General features: G+C 42.3%; 1 protein-coding gene across 3 annotated transcripts in view; it reads left to right on the top strand.

The window, feature by feature from the left end:
- Positions 1–13675, top strand: part of LCA5 (lebercilin LCA5) — a 35978-nt gene extending 22303 nt beyond the window's left edge. For all 3 annotated transcript variants that reach the window (XM_073675606.1, XM_073675604.1, XM_073675607.1), the window contains 4 exons: positions 6211–6307; positions 6419–6546; positions 10224–10407; positions 12151–13675. In XM_073675606.1, coding sequence (XP_073531707.1) covers positions 6211–6307; positions 6419–6546; positions 10224–10407; positions 12151–12926 — 1185 coding nt within the window. In that variant the 3' untranslated portion in view covers positions 12927–13675. The remainder of the gene's footprint in view (positions 1–6210; positions 6308–6418; positions 6547–10223; positions 10408–12150) is intronic.
- Positions 13676–16019: the final 2344 nt, after the last annotated feature.

Below are 16019 nucleotides of genomic sequence, written 5' to 3'. Positions count from 1 at the left end.
AGCATAAAGGGCAAGCCCAGGCCATGAGTCCAATTTGGAGGCCCAGAAGTTAAATGAGGCAGACCCATCTGTTAGTACGTGTGGACAGGTAGTCTTCCACCATGTTGTTGCAACGCTGCCTCCTGCTAATACGGACCTTATTAGATGGTGATGTAGGATGTTGTGGCATGCTCATAAAGTTTTGCCACATTTCAGCCATGCTAACACTGCCTTCCTAGGTGCTGGCGGTGCCCAGCTGCGTTGCCAACTTCTGCCTCTACCTTGTTGTTCCACTGAGGCTCCATTGTCAGGTGGGAAAGACATTAGTATTTTTTCTACCAGCGTGCGCTTGTATTCACGCATTTTGCGATCCCTCTCCAGTGATTGAAGTAATGATGGTACATTTTCCTTGTAGCGGGGATCCATCAGGGTAGCCTCCCAGTAATCTGCACTGGTAACCATACGGGCAGATCGGCGGTCATTCCGCAGGCACAGCAGCATGTATTTGACTCATGTGTGCCAGGCTGCCTACAGACAATGACCAGCTGTCCTCGATGCAAGGTATATCGTCTGGGTACTTTGTATCCCCCCAGCCAAGCTCCAGTGATGCCCGAGAGCTGATCTGAGTGCCACCCTGCTGTGAAAGCTGTTGTTCCTCCTCCTCATCATCATCCTCCCAAACTGTTCCCTGCCTGTACAGTTGAGTACCTGGCTGTTGGGACAGTATTCACCCTCCGAGCCGTGTGTGGACGACATGCCTGATAATGGTGTGAATTGGCTCTACTCCTCCTCCTGCTCCTTTTCCTCCTGTGCCACCACCTCATCCATCATGGCCTGAATTGTTTTTTTCCAGCAGGTATGGTAACACTGATGGCGTCATCAGTGCTGGCCATATTGGTGGAATGCATGGAGGCCCAGTCATTGTTGAAGAGGTGTTCTGCAGTGCGACTCAGCCGTGCGTGCTGCAGCTGAAACTTCAATATTGCTGCTGCTGCTCGCACAGTCTCTCCAGCATATGCAAGTTGGAGTTCAACGATTTTGTTATTTCCAATTAAAATGCTTTCTTTCCCCAATTAAAATATCTGCAGCGTTAGGTAATGTAAAGCCTGTAAACACATTCCCCTTTTTATATCTCTGTTGTTGTAATAAATATATGTGACTGGGTTTCTGAGACTCAGACATGGATTGTACACTCAGACACTGGCTGTGTGTTTTTTCTTTTCTCCGATGCATCGTATTGATTCTATTTAATTTGAACCAAAAATGGCAGACAGATTTAGAGATAATTTGTTATCTCCATCCAAATTAGCTCTTCTTGGAAGGGCTACCACGACAGCAGTTAGGGAGGTATTTTGTCCCTGCCCTTGCTTACTTGTCTACTTATCAATGGTTATGTTGACCTTGCCACTGATGGCGTTGCACAGTGCACACTTGATTTGTTCCACAATATGTGTGTTCAGAGCAGGGATGGCCCTCCTGGAAAGTAGTGGCAGCTGGGAACAACATACTGGGGGACAGCCATCGACATAATTTTTTAAAAATTGTCCCGTCTGCACCAGCTGGAATGGCAGTATTTCAAAGGCCAGTAAATTTGAAATGCAGTTATTCAGGACCAGGGCTCGTGGGTGGCTAGGTTGGTATCTCCTCTTTCTCTCGAGGATTTGGGGGATGGATAGCTGAACACTTCCATGGGACGGTGTGGAGATGCACGGTGACACTTGTGGTGGTGATGGTGATGCTGTCACATCCGGTAAATGTGGGGAGGCAGGCGGCCCTGTTGATCGTGAGCAGGAGGAAGAGGCTGAAAATGCAGCAGAAGCAGGAGCAGGAAGAGGCTCCTATTTGTCATGGTTTTTAAAGTATGTACTCCACTGCACCTCATGCTTGGAATTCAGATGCCTCGTCATACAGGTGGTACATAGGTTCAGAACATTTATGTCTCACTGCAGGGTTTGATAGCACAGTGTGCCAACCACGTGTCACTTGTCAGCAGCACATTCCCTGAAGAAATGCCACGCCAGAGAGCTCTTTTGAGCTGTCGTTGGTGTGTATATATTAGCGGCGAGGTGGGCAGTAGCAGCCGGTGTCCTGGCTAGGGGCTGCCTGCTGTGCCTTTGCACCCTGCTTCCTCTTTTGCTGTGGCAGTGTGGCCACCTTCTCTTCCACCGAACTGCTCTTGTCAGTAGGATGGCCTCCGCTCCATGTGTGGTCTAGGACCCCATCATCTCCCACCTCATCTTCCAGCGACTCCTCAACCCTGACCTCCATGCCAGTCTGCACACTGCAGAAAGACGCTGCAGTTGGCAACTGAGTTTCGTCATCATCTGAAATGTGCTGTGGTGGTCCACTGACTATCATCTAAACTAACAATTGGATGGGCATCAGTTCACTCAGGCTCTTCCACTTATGGGGCAGGGCAAGGTGGATGGGCCCCAGAACTACAGCAAGCAGTCATCAAAAAGCAGAAGAGACTGCTGCATGACTTGGGGCTCAGACTGCTTGGCTAATTTGCAAGGGGTTGAGGTGGAAGCTGGATGATCATGGTCCTCAGGTGTCAACTGCACACTTTCTGCACTGGACCATGTGGAAGATAGTGCAATGGAACTGGAGCCACTCTCAGCCACCCAATCTAACACCTTTTCAACATCTTGTGGCCTCACCATTCGTGCAGCGGTATTCGAGCCTACAAAAGGACACATAACGTCCTGTCACTTGTGTGCTGTGCATCAGAGGAAGGTTTTGCATTTGAGCACCTAGCAGGTACAGAACGACCACGTCATCTCCCTGCATCAGCTACACCACCATCAGCAGCTACACCAGCAACACCACTTCCCTTATTTGATGCTCTCCTCGTTTTTGGAATTTAATCTTTTAAACACTACTCGGAAAGAGATGGAGGAAGAGTAGATTTATTTATTTGAAACAGTACTAGAAAAAACTGTGGTCCTGAAAACTTATTTCTTTGGCCTAGAAATGGGAAGGAGATGGCTGATGCCAATTCTTTATTTCCCAGACTTATAAACAACACCTAAAGGCCTGAAAAATTAGTTTTGGAGCTTACAAATGGCAACGAGAAGGCTGATGCGATATATTGATTTGCAAAAGTACTACAATACAGACAGCAGGCCAGAAAAAAAAATGTTTTTGGTGCCTACTAATAGCAATGAGACGACTTATGCCAATTATTAATTTCTCTGACTACTAGAAAAAACACAGCGGCTTAAATTAACAGTACTCCCACAGGCAGGGGAGTGCAGAGTACACACAAAGGCTCAATGGAACAGTACTCCCACTGGCAGAGGGGGCAGAGTACACACAGCAGCTTTTTCCACAGAAATACACATATATGGGTTTCAGAGTACACACAGCGTTTTGTTTGCAGAGTTCGCAGTCGCTATCTGTCCTTCACTCCAGCTGCGTCGTATCTCTACAATAGCAAGAGCATAATGGTGGCGGCACTCTTGATCCCGCCTTTATACAGGCCTGGTCACTTATAAACCCCGAACTTTCCGATTCGAGTTTGCTCATCACTATTAATGAGTTCATGAAAAAATACACAATTACAAATATAATAGCGGGGAAAGTTGAATTGGTCTGGAATAGTTTACCTAAGACACTGGCAGAGCATTTTGTTTACTTTCACACACATTGGTTGGGGCCATTGAGTTGGTCAGGCATTGTTTACTTCAACACATCACTAATTTAATTAAATTATACTAATCCTAACTGCCATTCTCATATGAGGATACCAAGACATTTTGATTTAGGCTATGTTCACACATTGCGTTTTTGCTGTGTTTTTTTATGCAAAATGTAAGATGCGTTTTACAGTACTAGCATAGACTAGGAGATTTCAGAAATCTCATGAACACACATAGAAAGCAATGGGTAAGTGCAAAAAATGCAGGTATCAGGTTTTGCTGAGCATTTGGTGCAAAAACTAGAGGAAGTTAAATCATGTGTTTTTGTTTTTTTTTATGAACTAAACATAAAAAGCACCAGTTTTCCAATTCAGTCAGGAAAAAAAAAGTGTGTGTATGAGATTTCTGAAATGTCATAGCTTTTGCTGGTACTGTAAAAAGCAGCTTTTAATTTGCATAAAAAACACAGCAGAAGCACAACATGTGAACATAGCCTTACTCCAACTAGGATGTGATTTCAGAGTGAAATAACATCATGCTGCAATTTTTTTTTTCACTGACAAATTCTGTTAGTGAAAAAAATATTGTGCATCAGCACTTCCCCATTGAATAACATTGGTCTAAATGCTGTCCGATAAAAAAATCAGATAGCACTCGTCCAATCTATACGCTGGTGTGAGCAAGCCCTAAAGCCGGAGAGTCTGCACTTTAAGCCCATTTTGCTTATATAATTGTACACTGCTCAAAAAAATAAAGGGAACACTTAAACAACAGAATATAACAACAAGTAAATCAAACTTCTGTGAAAATAAATTGTCCACTTAGGAAGCAACACTGATTGACAATCAATTTCACATGCTGTTGTGCAAATGGAATAGACAATAGATGGAAATTATTGGCAATTATCAAGACACCCTCAATAAAGGAGTGGTTCTGCAGGTGGGGACCACAGACCACATCTCAGTACCAATGCTTTCTGGCTGATGTTTTGGTCACTTTTGAATGTTGGTTGTGCTTTCACACTCGTGGTAGCATGAGACGGACTCTATAACACACAGAAGTTGCTCAGGTAGTGCAGCTCATCCAGGATGGCACATCAATGCGAGCTGTGGCAAGAAGGTTTCCTGTGTCTGTCAGCATAGTGTCCAGAGGCTGGAGGCACTACCAGGAGACAGGCCAGTACACCAGGAGACGTGGAGCAGGCCGTAGGAGGGCAACAACACAGCAGCAGGACTGCTACCTCCGCCTTTGTGGAGGAGGAACAGGAGGTGCACTGCAAGAGCCCTGCAAAATGACCTCCAGCAGGCCACAAATGTGCATGTGTCTGCACAAACGGTTAGAAACCGACTCCATGAGGGTGGTATGAGGGCCCGACATCCACAGTTGGGGGTTGTGCTCACAGCCCAACACCGTGCAGGACGCTTGGCATTTGCCACAGAACACCAAGATTGGCAAAGTCGCCACTGGCGCCCTGTGCTCTTCACAGATGAAAGCAGGTTCACACTGAGAACATGTGATAGACGTGAGAGTCTGGAGATGCCGTGGAGAGCGATCTGCTGCCTGCAACATCCTTCAGCATGACCGGTTTGGCAGTGGGTCAGTAATGGTGTGAGGTGGCATTTCTTTGGAAGGCCGCACAGCCCTCCATGTGCTCGCCAGAGGTAGCCTGACTGCCATTAGGTACCGAGATGAGATCCTCAGACCCCTTGAGAGACCATATGCTGGTGCGGTTGGCCCTGGGTTCCTCCTAATGCAGGACAATGCCAGACCTCATGTGGCTGGAGTGTGTCAGCAGTTCCTGCAAGATGAAGGCATTGAAGCTATGGACTGGCCCGCCCTTTCCCCAGACCTGAATCCGATTGAGCACATCTGGGACATCATGTCTCGCTCCATCCACCAATGTCACGGTGCACCACAGACTGTCCAGGAGTTGGCGGATGCTTTAGTCCAGGTCTGGGAGGAGATCCCACAGGAGACCATCAGCAACCTCATCAGGAGCATGCGCAGGCGTTGTAGGGAGGTCATACAGGCACGTGGAGGCCACACACAATACTGAGCCTCATTTTGACTTGTTTTAAGGACATTACATCAAAGTTGGATCAGCCTGTAGTGTGTTTTTCCACTTTAATTTTGGGGGTGACTCCAAATCCAGGCCTCCATTGGTTAATAAATTTGATTTCCATTGATGATTTTTGTGTGATTTTGTTGTCAGCACATTCAACTTTGTACAGAACAAAGTATTCAATGAGAATATTTCATTCATTCAGATCTAGGATGTGTTATTTGAGTGTTCCCTTTATTTTTTGAGCAGTGTATCTTGAATATGTTTTGGTAAACAGCTAAAATGTCAAAACTTGTCACTGTCAGGATCTAATTGTGTGTGTGTGTGTGTGTGTGTGTATATACTGTAATATATTTCATTTTTTTTCTATTAGACTATTTAGGGGGTATTGTGGTGTTGATCATTCTGTGTTAGAAATGGAATATAAATCATATTTACTGCATTTCTTATATTAAGTTATACTGACTTCTTAAAAATACTTAACTTAATTTATTTGCACATTTTAAAGGGTTATTTTTCTCCATATAGGACAAAGAAAGAGAACTTGATGCAAAAAACATCTATGCTTTGCGCTTGTCCAAACCTTCACCTAAAAAGGACACTGAGATTACACCTAGGAAGAAAGGTAACAGAGATCTTTCATGCAAAGCATATAGAAATTCTGCTTTAAGTAGCTGAGTATAATACACTTTATAAGATATTTGTAACTAATATGAATCTAATGTTTTCTTCATAGGGACGAGCCATAGCGTTAACGTAGGTGTTCAGACCAATGACTATGCCTCCTGGCTGGATTTCCCTCCTCCACCTTCCCCACCTCCAGTTCTAAGTGAAGATAAACTGGAGAGTGAGCAGGAAGTTCTGGTAATAAATTAAAACTTTCATAAAAATATTCTTTGACACAACCCTTTATTTTTTTTTTTTAATTGGGTTTTGTTTTTCTACCTTGGAACTGTAAAAGGGTTTCTTCAAGAAGTAACCCATGATTGCCACCATCACCTATTTCGGACTGCAACCCATCTAAGTCACCTACTAAGACTGATTGATTGCTGCCTGATGAAATACTGTTCCTCAGCCTGAAAGTCAAGACACCTGTCTTGAGCAACGTTTCTTTAACCCCTTACCGACATCTGCCGTACATGTATGGCGCAAGTCGGTAGTGGGTGTATGATCATAAAAGTCATCCCAACACGATAAGGTGTAACCATCGGGATGGTCCTAACGTCTCTAGTATTAAAACCTTACCTTGTTTCAAACGACCTCAGTGTGAATAAGGGCAGGGCAGGATAGGTTCCAGGTTGAGACAGCTATCCAGATACTTGGCTCAGAAAAGGGAGCCATTCCACCTATTTCAAACCATGGAAATGGGCCGGACTATAAGCTGGTATACGTTCAAAGTGTAAGAGCATGTTCATACTGTGGCCATTTCACAGATGGAACCACTTTGTCGTGGTGGAATGGCTTTTATGTTTTTAATTTTATCAAAATAGTGTTAACTAAGTACCCTATTACTATTTACTTGCTGTAGGGTATATGCTCATTTAAATTCCAACAGCGGCATGAGGACACGTCACTCTATGCGCTCATCTGCGCTCCCATGACGTGATCGAGGGCGGGAGTGGGTTGCTATGACAGCTGAGGGTCTGTTGGAGACCTCCATGCCTGTCATCACAGATCTGCAGCCTGTGTTGGGGTCACTGTGGGGGTATCATACTTTGCTGGGGGAAGGTGGTACTGTAGGGTCATCATACTGTGCATGTGTAGGGTACTGTGGGAGAATTCATGTGGGAGTATCATACTGTGTTTGCAAGGGCACATCTTTTGTTGACATCATACCCCTTTCATGACCCATATCATAAAGTATTTTAGCGCGTGTGAACACTAAGTTGCTTCAATAGGAGCAAAATTACTTTCTAGGGGCTGCAAAGTTATGAGATATATTCTTCTGTGACCCTGCCAAATATTACAGTAGTGTTCAAAATAATAGCAGTCCAATATGACTAACCAGATTAGTCACTGTTTTTGGTATAAATTATATTACCACATGTCAAACAATTTACCAGTTGGTGCAGTAGAGTCTAAGAAAACCAACAGACTCAGCATTCATGATCTGCATGTTCTTGAGTCTGTGTATTTGAATGAATAATTAATTGTAAGGGTGTGTGTTCAAAATAATAGCAGTGTGGAGTTCAGTTAGTGAGATCAATCATTCTGTGAAGAAACAGGTGTGAATCAGTTGGCCCTTATTTAAGGGTGAAGCCAACACATGTTGTACATGCATTTCTCCTTGAAAGCCTGAGAAGTATGGGTCGTTCGAGACATTGTTCAGAAGAACAGTGTACTTTGATTAAAAAGTTGATTGGGGAGGGTAAAACTTATAAAAAAGTTCAGACAATTATAGGCTGTTCAGCTAAAATGATCTCCAATTCTTTAAAATGGAAAGCAAAACCAGAGAGATGTGGAAGAAAACAGACGACTGGATCGTAGAATGGATCGAAGAATATCCAGAATGGCAAAGGCTCAAGCCAATGATCAGCTCCAGGATGATCAAAGACAGTCTCAAGTTACCTGTGAGTACTTTGACAGTTAGAAGACGCCTGTGTGAAGCTTATCTCTTAGCAAGAAGTCCCCGCAAAGTCCCATTCTTAATAATAATAAAAAAAAAAGTACTGAAGCCGATACAATTTGCCAAAGAACACATCAACTGGCCTAAACAGAAATGGAGAAACATATTGTGCACTGATGAAAGTAAAATTGTTCTTTTTGGTTCCAAGAGCGGCAGACAGTTCGTCAGACGACCCCCAAACTCTGTAATCAAGCCACAGTACGCTCTGAAGACAGTGAAGCGGTGCAAGCATCATGATATGGGCATGTTTCTTTTACTATGGTGACGAACCTATTTACCGCATACCAGGGATCATGGACCAGTTTGCATATATTAAAATTCTTGAAGAGGTCATGTTGCCTTATGTTGAAGAGGATATGCTTTTGAAATGGATGTTTCAACAAGACAACGACCCTAAATACACTAGTAAACTAGAAAAATCTTGGTTCCAGTCCAACAAAATTGAGGTTATGGAGTGACCAACCCAATCCCCAGACCTTAATCCGATAGAACACTTGTGGGGTGACATCAAAAATGCTGTTTCTGAGGTAAAGCCAACAAATGCCAAAAAATTGTGGGATGTAGTCAAAGCATCCTGGGCTGGAATAACAGGTGACACGTGCCGGAAGTTGGTTGACTCTCTGCAACATAGATGTGAAGCAGTTCTAAAAATCTGTGGGTATACAACTAAATATTAGGTTAGTGATTCACAGGCATGCTAAATCCTCAAAAAAAAGAGTACATATTGTGAGTTTGTAAAGACAAATGCAGACACTGCTGTTTTTTAGAACAGCCCAATGTTTATTTTTTGCTATTTTCTGTAAAGAAGTTAAAAATTATATACATTTCTCTTCATGTTTTGAATTCGAAAACAGTGTGCAATGTTCCCAATGCGTGGAAATAAAACCTAGTATAAAGAATTTGTGCTTAACTAATGTTTTTGAACACACTGCTATTATTTTGAACACTGCTGTATATATTGTTTTGGAGGGGGTTTTTTTTTGGGGGGGGGGGTGACAATAGGACATCTGCTATAGGGCACCATGATTTTTACATGCGTCCCTGCTGATTAGGTAAGAATGGGTTATAATCAGTCAGGATTTAGCTGAGAAGCCAATATGAAACGTTGCGGAAGTCTTGACAAACGACCATTAACAGTGTAAATATTGAGTGTTTGCATAAACTTGATGTTTGCCTGTAAAAACTTATTAAATGTTTATAATTGTACTTCAGTAACCATAGAAACATCTGCCTAAACAATCTAAAAACACTGAAGCTGCTAACCTTATGAAAATCAAGAATTTGTGTTAGTCTCAAAACATTTGTATTAAATTCTTTAACACTTAGCTTTACATTCAGTAAGTTTTGCTGCATGAAATGTAACACGCCCATCTACAACCAAAAAATTGTCTCCTCTTTATTTTGCTGCTTAAGTGCCACCATGAGGCCCAGGGCAGTACATGGACAGCCATAGTTTTTTGTGATATGCTAAACCCCTCCACTCCTGATCCACAATGTATTTTTTTTCTCTTCCTTCCTCTGTTAACTTTCAGCCAGGTTTTATTACCCGTTGCAAATATTTTCAGAATTAGTTCCCTCTTTGTTGAACACAGCAGGGAGTAAACGTAGGTCATTTACTCCCTATTAACTCTGGGAATACTGTTTACTCTGTAGCCCTGCAAAAAGAAAAATTGCCATAAAAACAGGATAAAAAAAAAATTGACAGCTTCTGAGGAGCCATTGTCAAAAATTTGAACTGTAATACAGAAAGTCTTAGTAAACGTGGATCTACCTTTCAAGTTACGATACAATGTTTTACTGAGATACTACTCTTGGCATGAGAAAAGCTCCCAAATACAGTTTTTTGTTAAATCCTACTTCTCTGACGTTAGTGAGCATTCGTTCATTCAATCACTTTTTTTTTTTTTTTCCAAAGGGAGAAGAAAATTTAGCAAAGCAGCTCAAAGAGGAGGCAGAAAAGATTAAAAGAGAGAAACAAGAAGCCGAAAGACTTAAGCGAGAACGAGAACAGGCAGAACGAAAGCAGGATCAAGAAGAGAAGATGAATAAAAATAGGGAGCAAAAAATCTTGGAGGACAAGGCAAGGAAACTACGTGAAGGTAAGAATCCCCTTGAAATATAAAGTGACACTTGTATCGATTCTGAAATATGAAATTATGAATATTCTGTACATTATTAGAATTATATTTAAAATTAATGGTTGTTAACACAATCAGAATTTTAGGAATTGTTATCTGGGGGCTGGGAACTCTTGAGTTTTCATTAGTTTCAGCCTAGACCTCACTGCTGCAGATGATCATCAAAATTCCATCAGAATCATTAATATTTGACCAATATCGTTTTGCGTACCTCCAAAATGTTTGCCATGATCAGACGGTAGAAGCCAGGATATGTTGAGTTATATTAGAGTGTGAGTTTGTTGAAAAAAAAAAAAGTCAAACTGCAAAATATTTGTTTTGAGAAAAAGTAGAATCCATGGTTCAATCATCTTTGTTCACTGTAACTGCAGTGTAAACCAGCTTTACACTGTCCCATATTAGTGTACAGTGTGACAATTGTTGAAGGGAACCTGGTAGGCAATTTCATGCTTCAAAAACCACAGGCAAAATTAAACACAATTTGGCTGAACAGCCAGGTATAATATTCTCTGAAACACCCCGGAAGATCAGCGAAGATATACTTTGTTGATTGAGAAAAATTAGGCAGACATGAGACTAGTCCGGTTCACCCCCGCCCGGCTCTTCCCAACATTGCTAGGGGTGATTGACAGGTGTCTCCTTCACATGTTCATGCTAGACAGAGACCTGTCAATCATCTGCAGTAATTCTGTGATGAGCCAGCCAGAGGGCGGAGCCAGACTAGACTCTTCACCAGCTATAGCCCCCGGTTGGTTCTGCAAAGTATACCATAATAATATACCTGGCTGCAAAAGTGCTGCCAGGCTGCGATTCATGCTGCAGTTTGGGCAGCATGAATCGCCTGATAGGTTCCCTTTAAATTTAGCCACCTGTTGAGTGCTCTTAGAGAAGACACATTGGAAATTAAAGAAGCACTCACATCAAAGTTTTTATCCTCTTAGTATATTGCAGTCATCATATTATATGGCACTGTGTACTTACAATTGCTCATTTTCCCTTTCTACCCAGCTAATTCTTCTGTTCCATTAGGTCTATGACATCACCTGATTAAAAACAGACTAGCTGAATCCTTCTAAGCTCTATGTAGAAACTGGAAATCTCTTTTGCCTGCATGGGTCACCCCCCCTCTTCAACTCTTGTCCCAGCTGCTCCTCCCCGTCACCCTGCCACAATTTTGCAGTGATGTAGATTTTTTGTTCTAATATTGAGTCGTGCGGGGAAAAGAGACTTCCTGTTTCTACATAGAGCTTAGAACGATTCAACTAGTCAGTTTTTATCACGTGATGTCACAGACCTAATGTAAAAGAGAAGAATTAGCTGGGTAGAAAGGCAAAATGAGCAATTGTAAGTACACAGTGCCATATAGTATGATGACTGCAATATATCATGAGTATAACGATTTTGATAGGAGTGCTTCTTTAAATTGAGCTCCTTCCCTTTTAATATATAAAAAAATGATTGCTACTATGCCAGAAAATATTGTATAACACATCCCCAGAGATCACTGCTATACATACTTCCATTTTTGGCATACCATTGCATGTTTGCATTAGCTTTCACTGCAATTTCTCCCAATAAAAATTCTTATTGAAAAGAAAATTAGACATTTCGCTAGAATTTTGTTAAGACCTCTCTCTGAATTGCTAACCTAACAGACTTTCTATGTGTGGTATATCTAAATGTATCTTTTTTTTCCCCTTGCAGAATTTGAAAAAGAAGAATTTGAAAGAAAGAACAAAGATTTCTTTAATAAAGATAAAATTATAAAAGATGGAAACAAAAATGAAGAAGAAAGGCTTAAAAAGGAGCTGTTATTGGCAAAAATGTTTGAAATCGACAGCGAAAACCAAGACCCATTTTATTCTGACAACTGTAGATCTGCTCCAACACCTCTCATAAATAATTCCATAAAAACCGACACAACGGATTCAAAGAATACAACATACAAATTCTCGGAGGCAACTGACAACCTGTTCAACGGCCTTCCAGTCCAGGGAGGACGAGAATCAAAAAGAGATGTCCAGAGTCATGCAAACCTAGGTGATACCAATGGGGAGTTCACATTTGGAAGTTACACTCCATCGTTTGGAAGGGGAAGATCAACTGTTAATAATCAAAGGAAGGAAGTCTTGGAGGAGCCAATTTTAAGCACCTCAAAGCTGGAGATACAAAAAGACAAAAAAACTAATTTAATGGAGCAGCTCTTTGGAAACAGTTCTAATGGTACGTTGCCTTCCGTCCACAAATTTGGGGACCAAGATGGACCCTTTTCAAACAGCAGCAGAATCTCACATCAGGACTCCAGCAACACTTTACCTTGGGAACAAAACAGCAAAATCAAAGGGAAAGGTGATAATTTCTTATCTGGAGATAGGAAAATCTCAAGCTCCAGTAGAGGTCGCACGCAGAACACACCAGGAAGGACCGCGGTAAATGCTGTTAGCTCTGTGGAAGATGAAATAGAAGAATTAGCGCTATAGAAATGATGTAAACATGCCTTTTCCAGATGTAAGGGTTGTTTAAACGTAACCTGTCAGGACGATTTTCCACTGAAACTAGAGTTATTGCTGTATCCTGTAGGTCCTGGTACACCAATAAAAATGGTACCTGTTCTGTAGTAATCCAGTGTGCCAGTGCTGAGAATTCAAGCCTTGAAGCAATATGCAAATTAGCCTGGAAATGCATTGGGGGCATGTCATTTGTCTGAGGGTATCAACAGTGCGGTCTCATTGGCTTGCCACACACTGGGTTTTATTTTTATTGTTGTACCTGAATCTACATTAGAAATTATGCCATACCACTGACTTCACCAGTAAAATCGTCCTGACAGACTCTTTATATTGTATATTGTGTATTTTTTGTTACCATTTTCTTAAGTAATTTTATTTAATTATTATTTTTTTAATTCAAGATTCATATCCATAATTTGATTTGGACTGTGTTAAGTACAGTTCAGATGCCTGTTTTCAGTACAATATTAATAGGTTATCTGAATCATTTTAATTTAATTAAACAATTCCCTCCAACCCTTTTATAATTGCACTTTAATTATAGTAATGGCCACTTACTCTGTTTAGCAGATGCATCCTGGATTGTTACATTCAACTGTAGCTGAAAAGTCTGCACTAAACTGACAGCCGGACAACCTATCACTTTTGCATTGTGCTACATTTATAAATGAATGATTAGTTTTAACCTGGGGCATAGGTTCTGTAAAAGTTAATATCAGTATGTATATTATAAACTTAAATTATATGATCAATGTTGATGTTTTGTTCAAACTGAATGTAAAAGGAATGTTGAAAAATGTAAAATAATAAACTGAACAGTTTAATAAATGATACCTTGAATGAACGTAGCCTCTTCTGCCTCCAGAATATTTCCTTTAAAGGGGTTGTCTCCTGATCCTTCTTCTGGAGTGCACCACTCCTCTGCTTCCTGGCTTCAAGCTTGCCGGTGGGGGAGTGAGATCCCGATTAGTAACAGTTCGGGCCTTGTGGCATGGCTGCACTGCTGGCCTAAACTGTGCGGTCTCTGATGTTACAAGCAGATGGAGCTTTGCTTCTGCAGCATCAGAGGAGCACAGGGGGACTCATGCTGGCCTGATCCAGCAATCTGACGGGCTTCAAAGCTGTGCTTGTAGGCCCTAGAGCAAAGAGCTTGCAAGCAGTGCACTCATCGCCTTGGCAAACTGTCACCTCTGATGCACTGCAGTGTTGGCCAGTAATCTATAGAATTAAAATTCCCTTCGCTCTTGAGAATGCAGAGGATACACTGCACTGAAGGACCTGCCATCACATGACTATGACATCAGCGCAGGTCCTTCAGTCCACCGCGATCTGCCGGCAAGGGAGGACGAGCGCAGCTGGGGCCGTCAGAAGGTAAATATAACATTTATTTTTTATTTTATTCTTTTTTTTACAGGTTATATGGTACCCGGGTCCGGAGGAGAGTCTCCTCTCCTCTAGACCTGGGTACCACCCGCACATTGGAACACATGGAATGCGCATCTACATATACAGTGATGCGTAATCCATGCAATCTAATGCAAGTCAATGGCGGCAAAAACGCAGCGCTTCCACAAAATAATTGGTAGTGCTGCGTATTTTTCCGCAATGATAATCCGCAGCGGAAATTTCCGCAGCATGTGCACAGCACATGCGGATTATCATTGGGGACCATGGTAGGCCTTCTACCATGCGTTTTTTAATCGTTTTTGCCGCTGTGCGACGCTTAAAAAACGCATCGTGGGCACATAGCCTAAGGCTGCACTGATTACTGAAATTTCCACTGCGGACTATCACTGCGGAAAAATTCGCAGCATGTCCATTATTTTTGCGGAAACGAGACGTAATGGCCGCCATTAACTTACATTGAATCGCTTAATATCCGCATGACTACATGTGCACATGCAGATATTAAGCGATTCAATGCGCGGATGGTACCTGGGTCTGGAGAAGAGGAGACTCTCATCCAGACCCGGGTACCATAGTACCTATTAAAAAAAAAAATAATTTAAAATAAAAAATATACATTATACTTACCTTCTGATGGCCCCCGATTTCCTGTACGGTGCATCCTGGCTCCCCGGCAGCTCGCGATGGTGTAAAAGGACCTTCCTTGATATCATTTAGTCATGTGACAGGTCACGCGACCGCTGACCTGTCACATGACTAAATGACGTCATGGAAGGTCCTTTCACACCACCACGAGCCGCCCAAGACACCGGACGCACCGGAGAGAAGACCGCGGGCCATCAGAAGGTGAGTATAATGTTGTTGTTTTTTTTTTACCATTCTTATTCTTTTTTTTTAACTATTAACTTGGTCACACTATATAAATCCATGCCGGTTGCATGGATTTATATAGTGTGACCAAGTTGTCAAGCACTTTTCCAAGTGATGCTAAAATCGCTTGGAAAAGCGCTTGATAACTCGCATGCTTCTACCTGGCAGGAAAAACGCATGTACAATCCGTATGCATTTTTCCTGCCAGGGAGATGCAGAAAAAATCCGGAGCATTTCTGCTTCGTGAGCATTTAGCCTTATAATCAATGCTGGAGTATCAGAATATTTCAACAATACATCACACTGTGTAGTGACTCAAGAACTCCTGCTGTTATTGCTATGTACCACTGGAGGGAGCTGTATAGGTTTAAAGGGGTTGTATAGTACTTATATATTGATTGGCTGTTGTTAGGATACAGTGGGGTTGTGACAACTGACACCCCTGCCGATCAGCTGTTCCCAGTGCCGGCGATGGCCCAATGTCATCAGTTGCAAAGCGGAACAGCACAGCTCCATCAACTGTATAGTGGCCGCAGTGGAGTATGGTAGATCTACCCCTACTGATTCACATAGGGGCATATGTTCAGAACCCAGCCACGGCCTCTATATAGTTGATTCCGCTTCGTAACTGATGACTTTGGACCACCGCAGTGCAACTGATAACATTCGGTAGCCACCAGCACCAGTAACAGTTGATTGGCGGGGTGCCGGATGTCACACCCCACTGTTCTGATGCTGTTGACCTATCCTAAAAATAGGCCATCAATTTAAAAGTTCTGGACAACC

This window comes from Phyllobates terribilis, unplaced genomic scaffold (genome assembly GCF_046119375.1).
Source record: "Phyllobates terribilis strain yellow unplaced genomic scaffold, ASM4611937v1 Scaffold_3__8_contigs__length_932513732, whole genome shotgun sequence".
Classification (NCBI taxonomy): Eukaryota; Metazoa; Chordata; class Amphibia; order Anura; family Dendrobatidae; genus Phyllobates; species Phyllobates terribilis.
The sequence above is the reverse complement of the archived record's forward strand: the minus strand, read 5'-3'. Positions and strand labels throughout refer to the sequence as shown.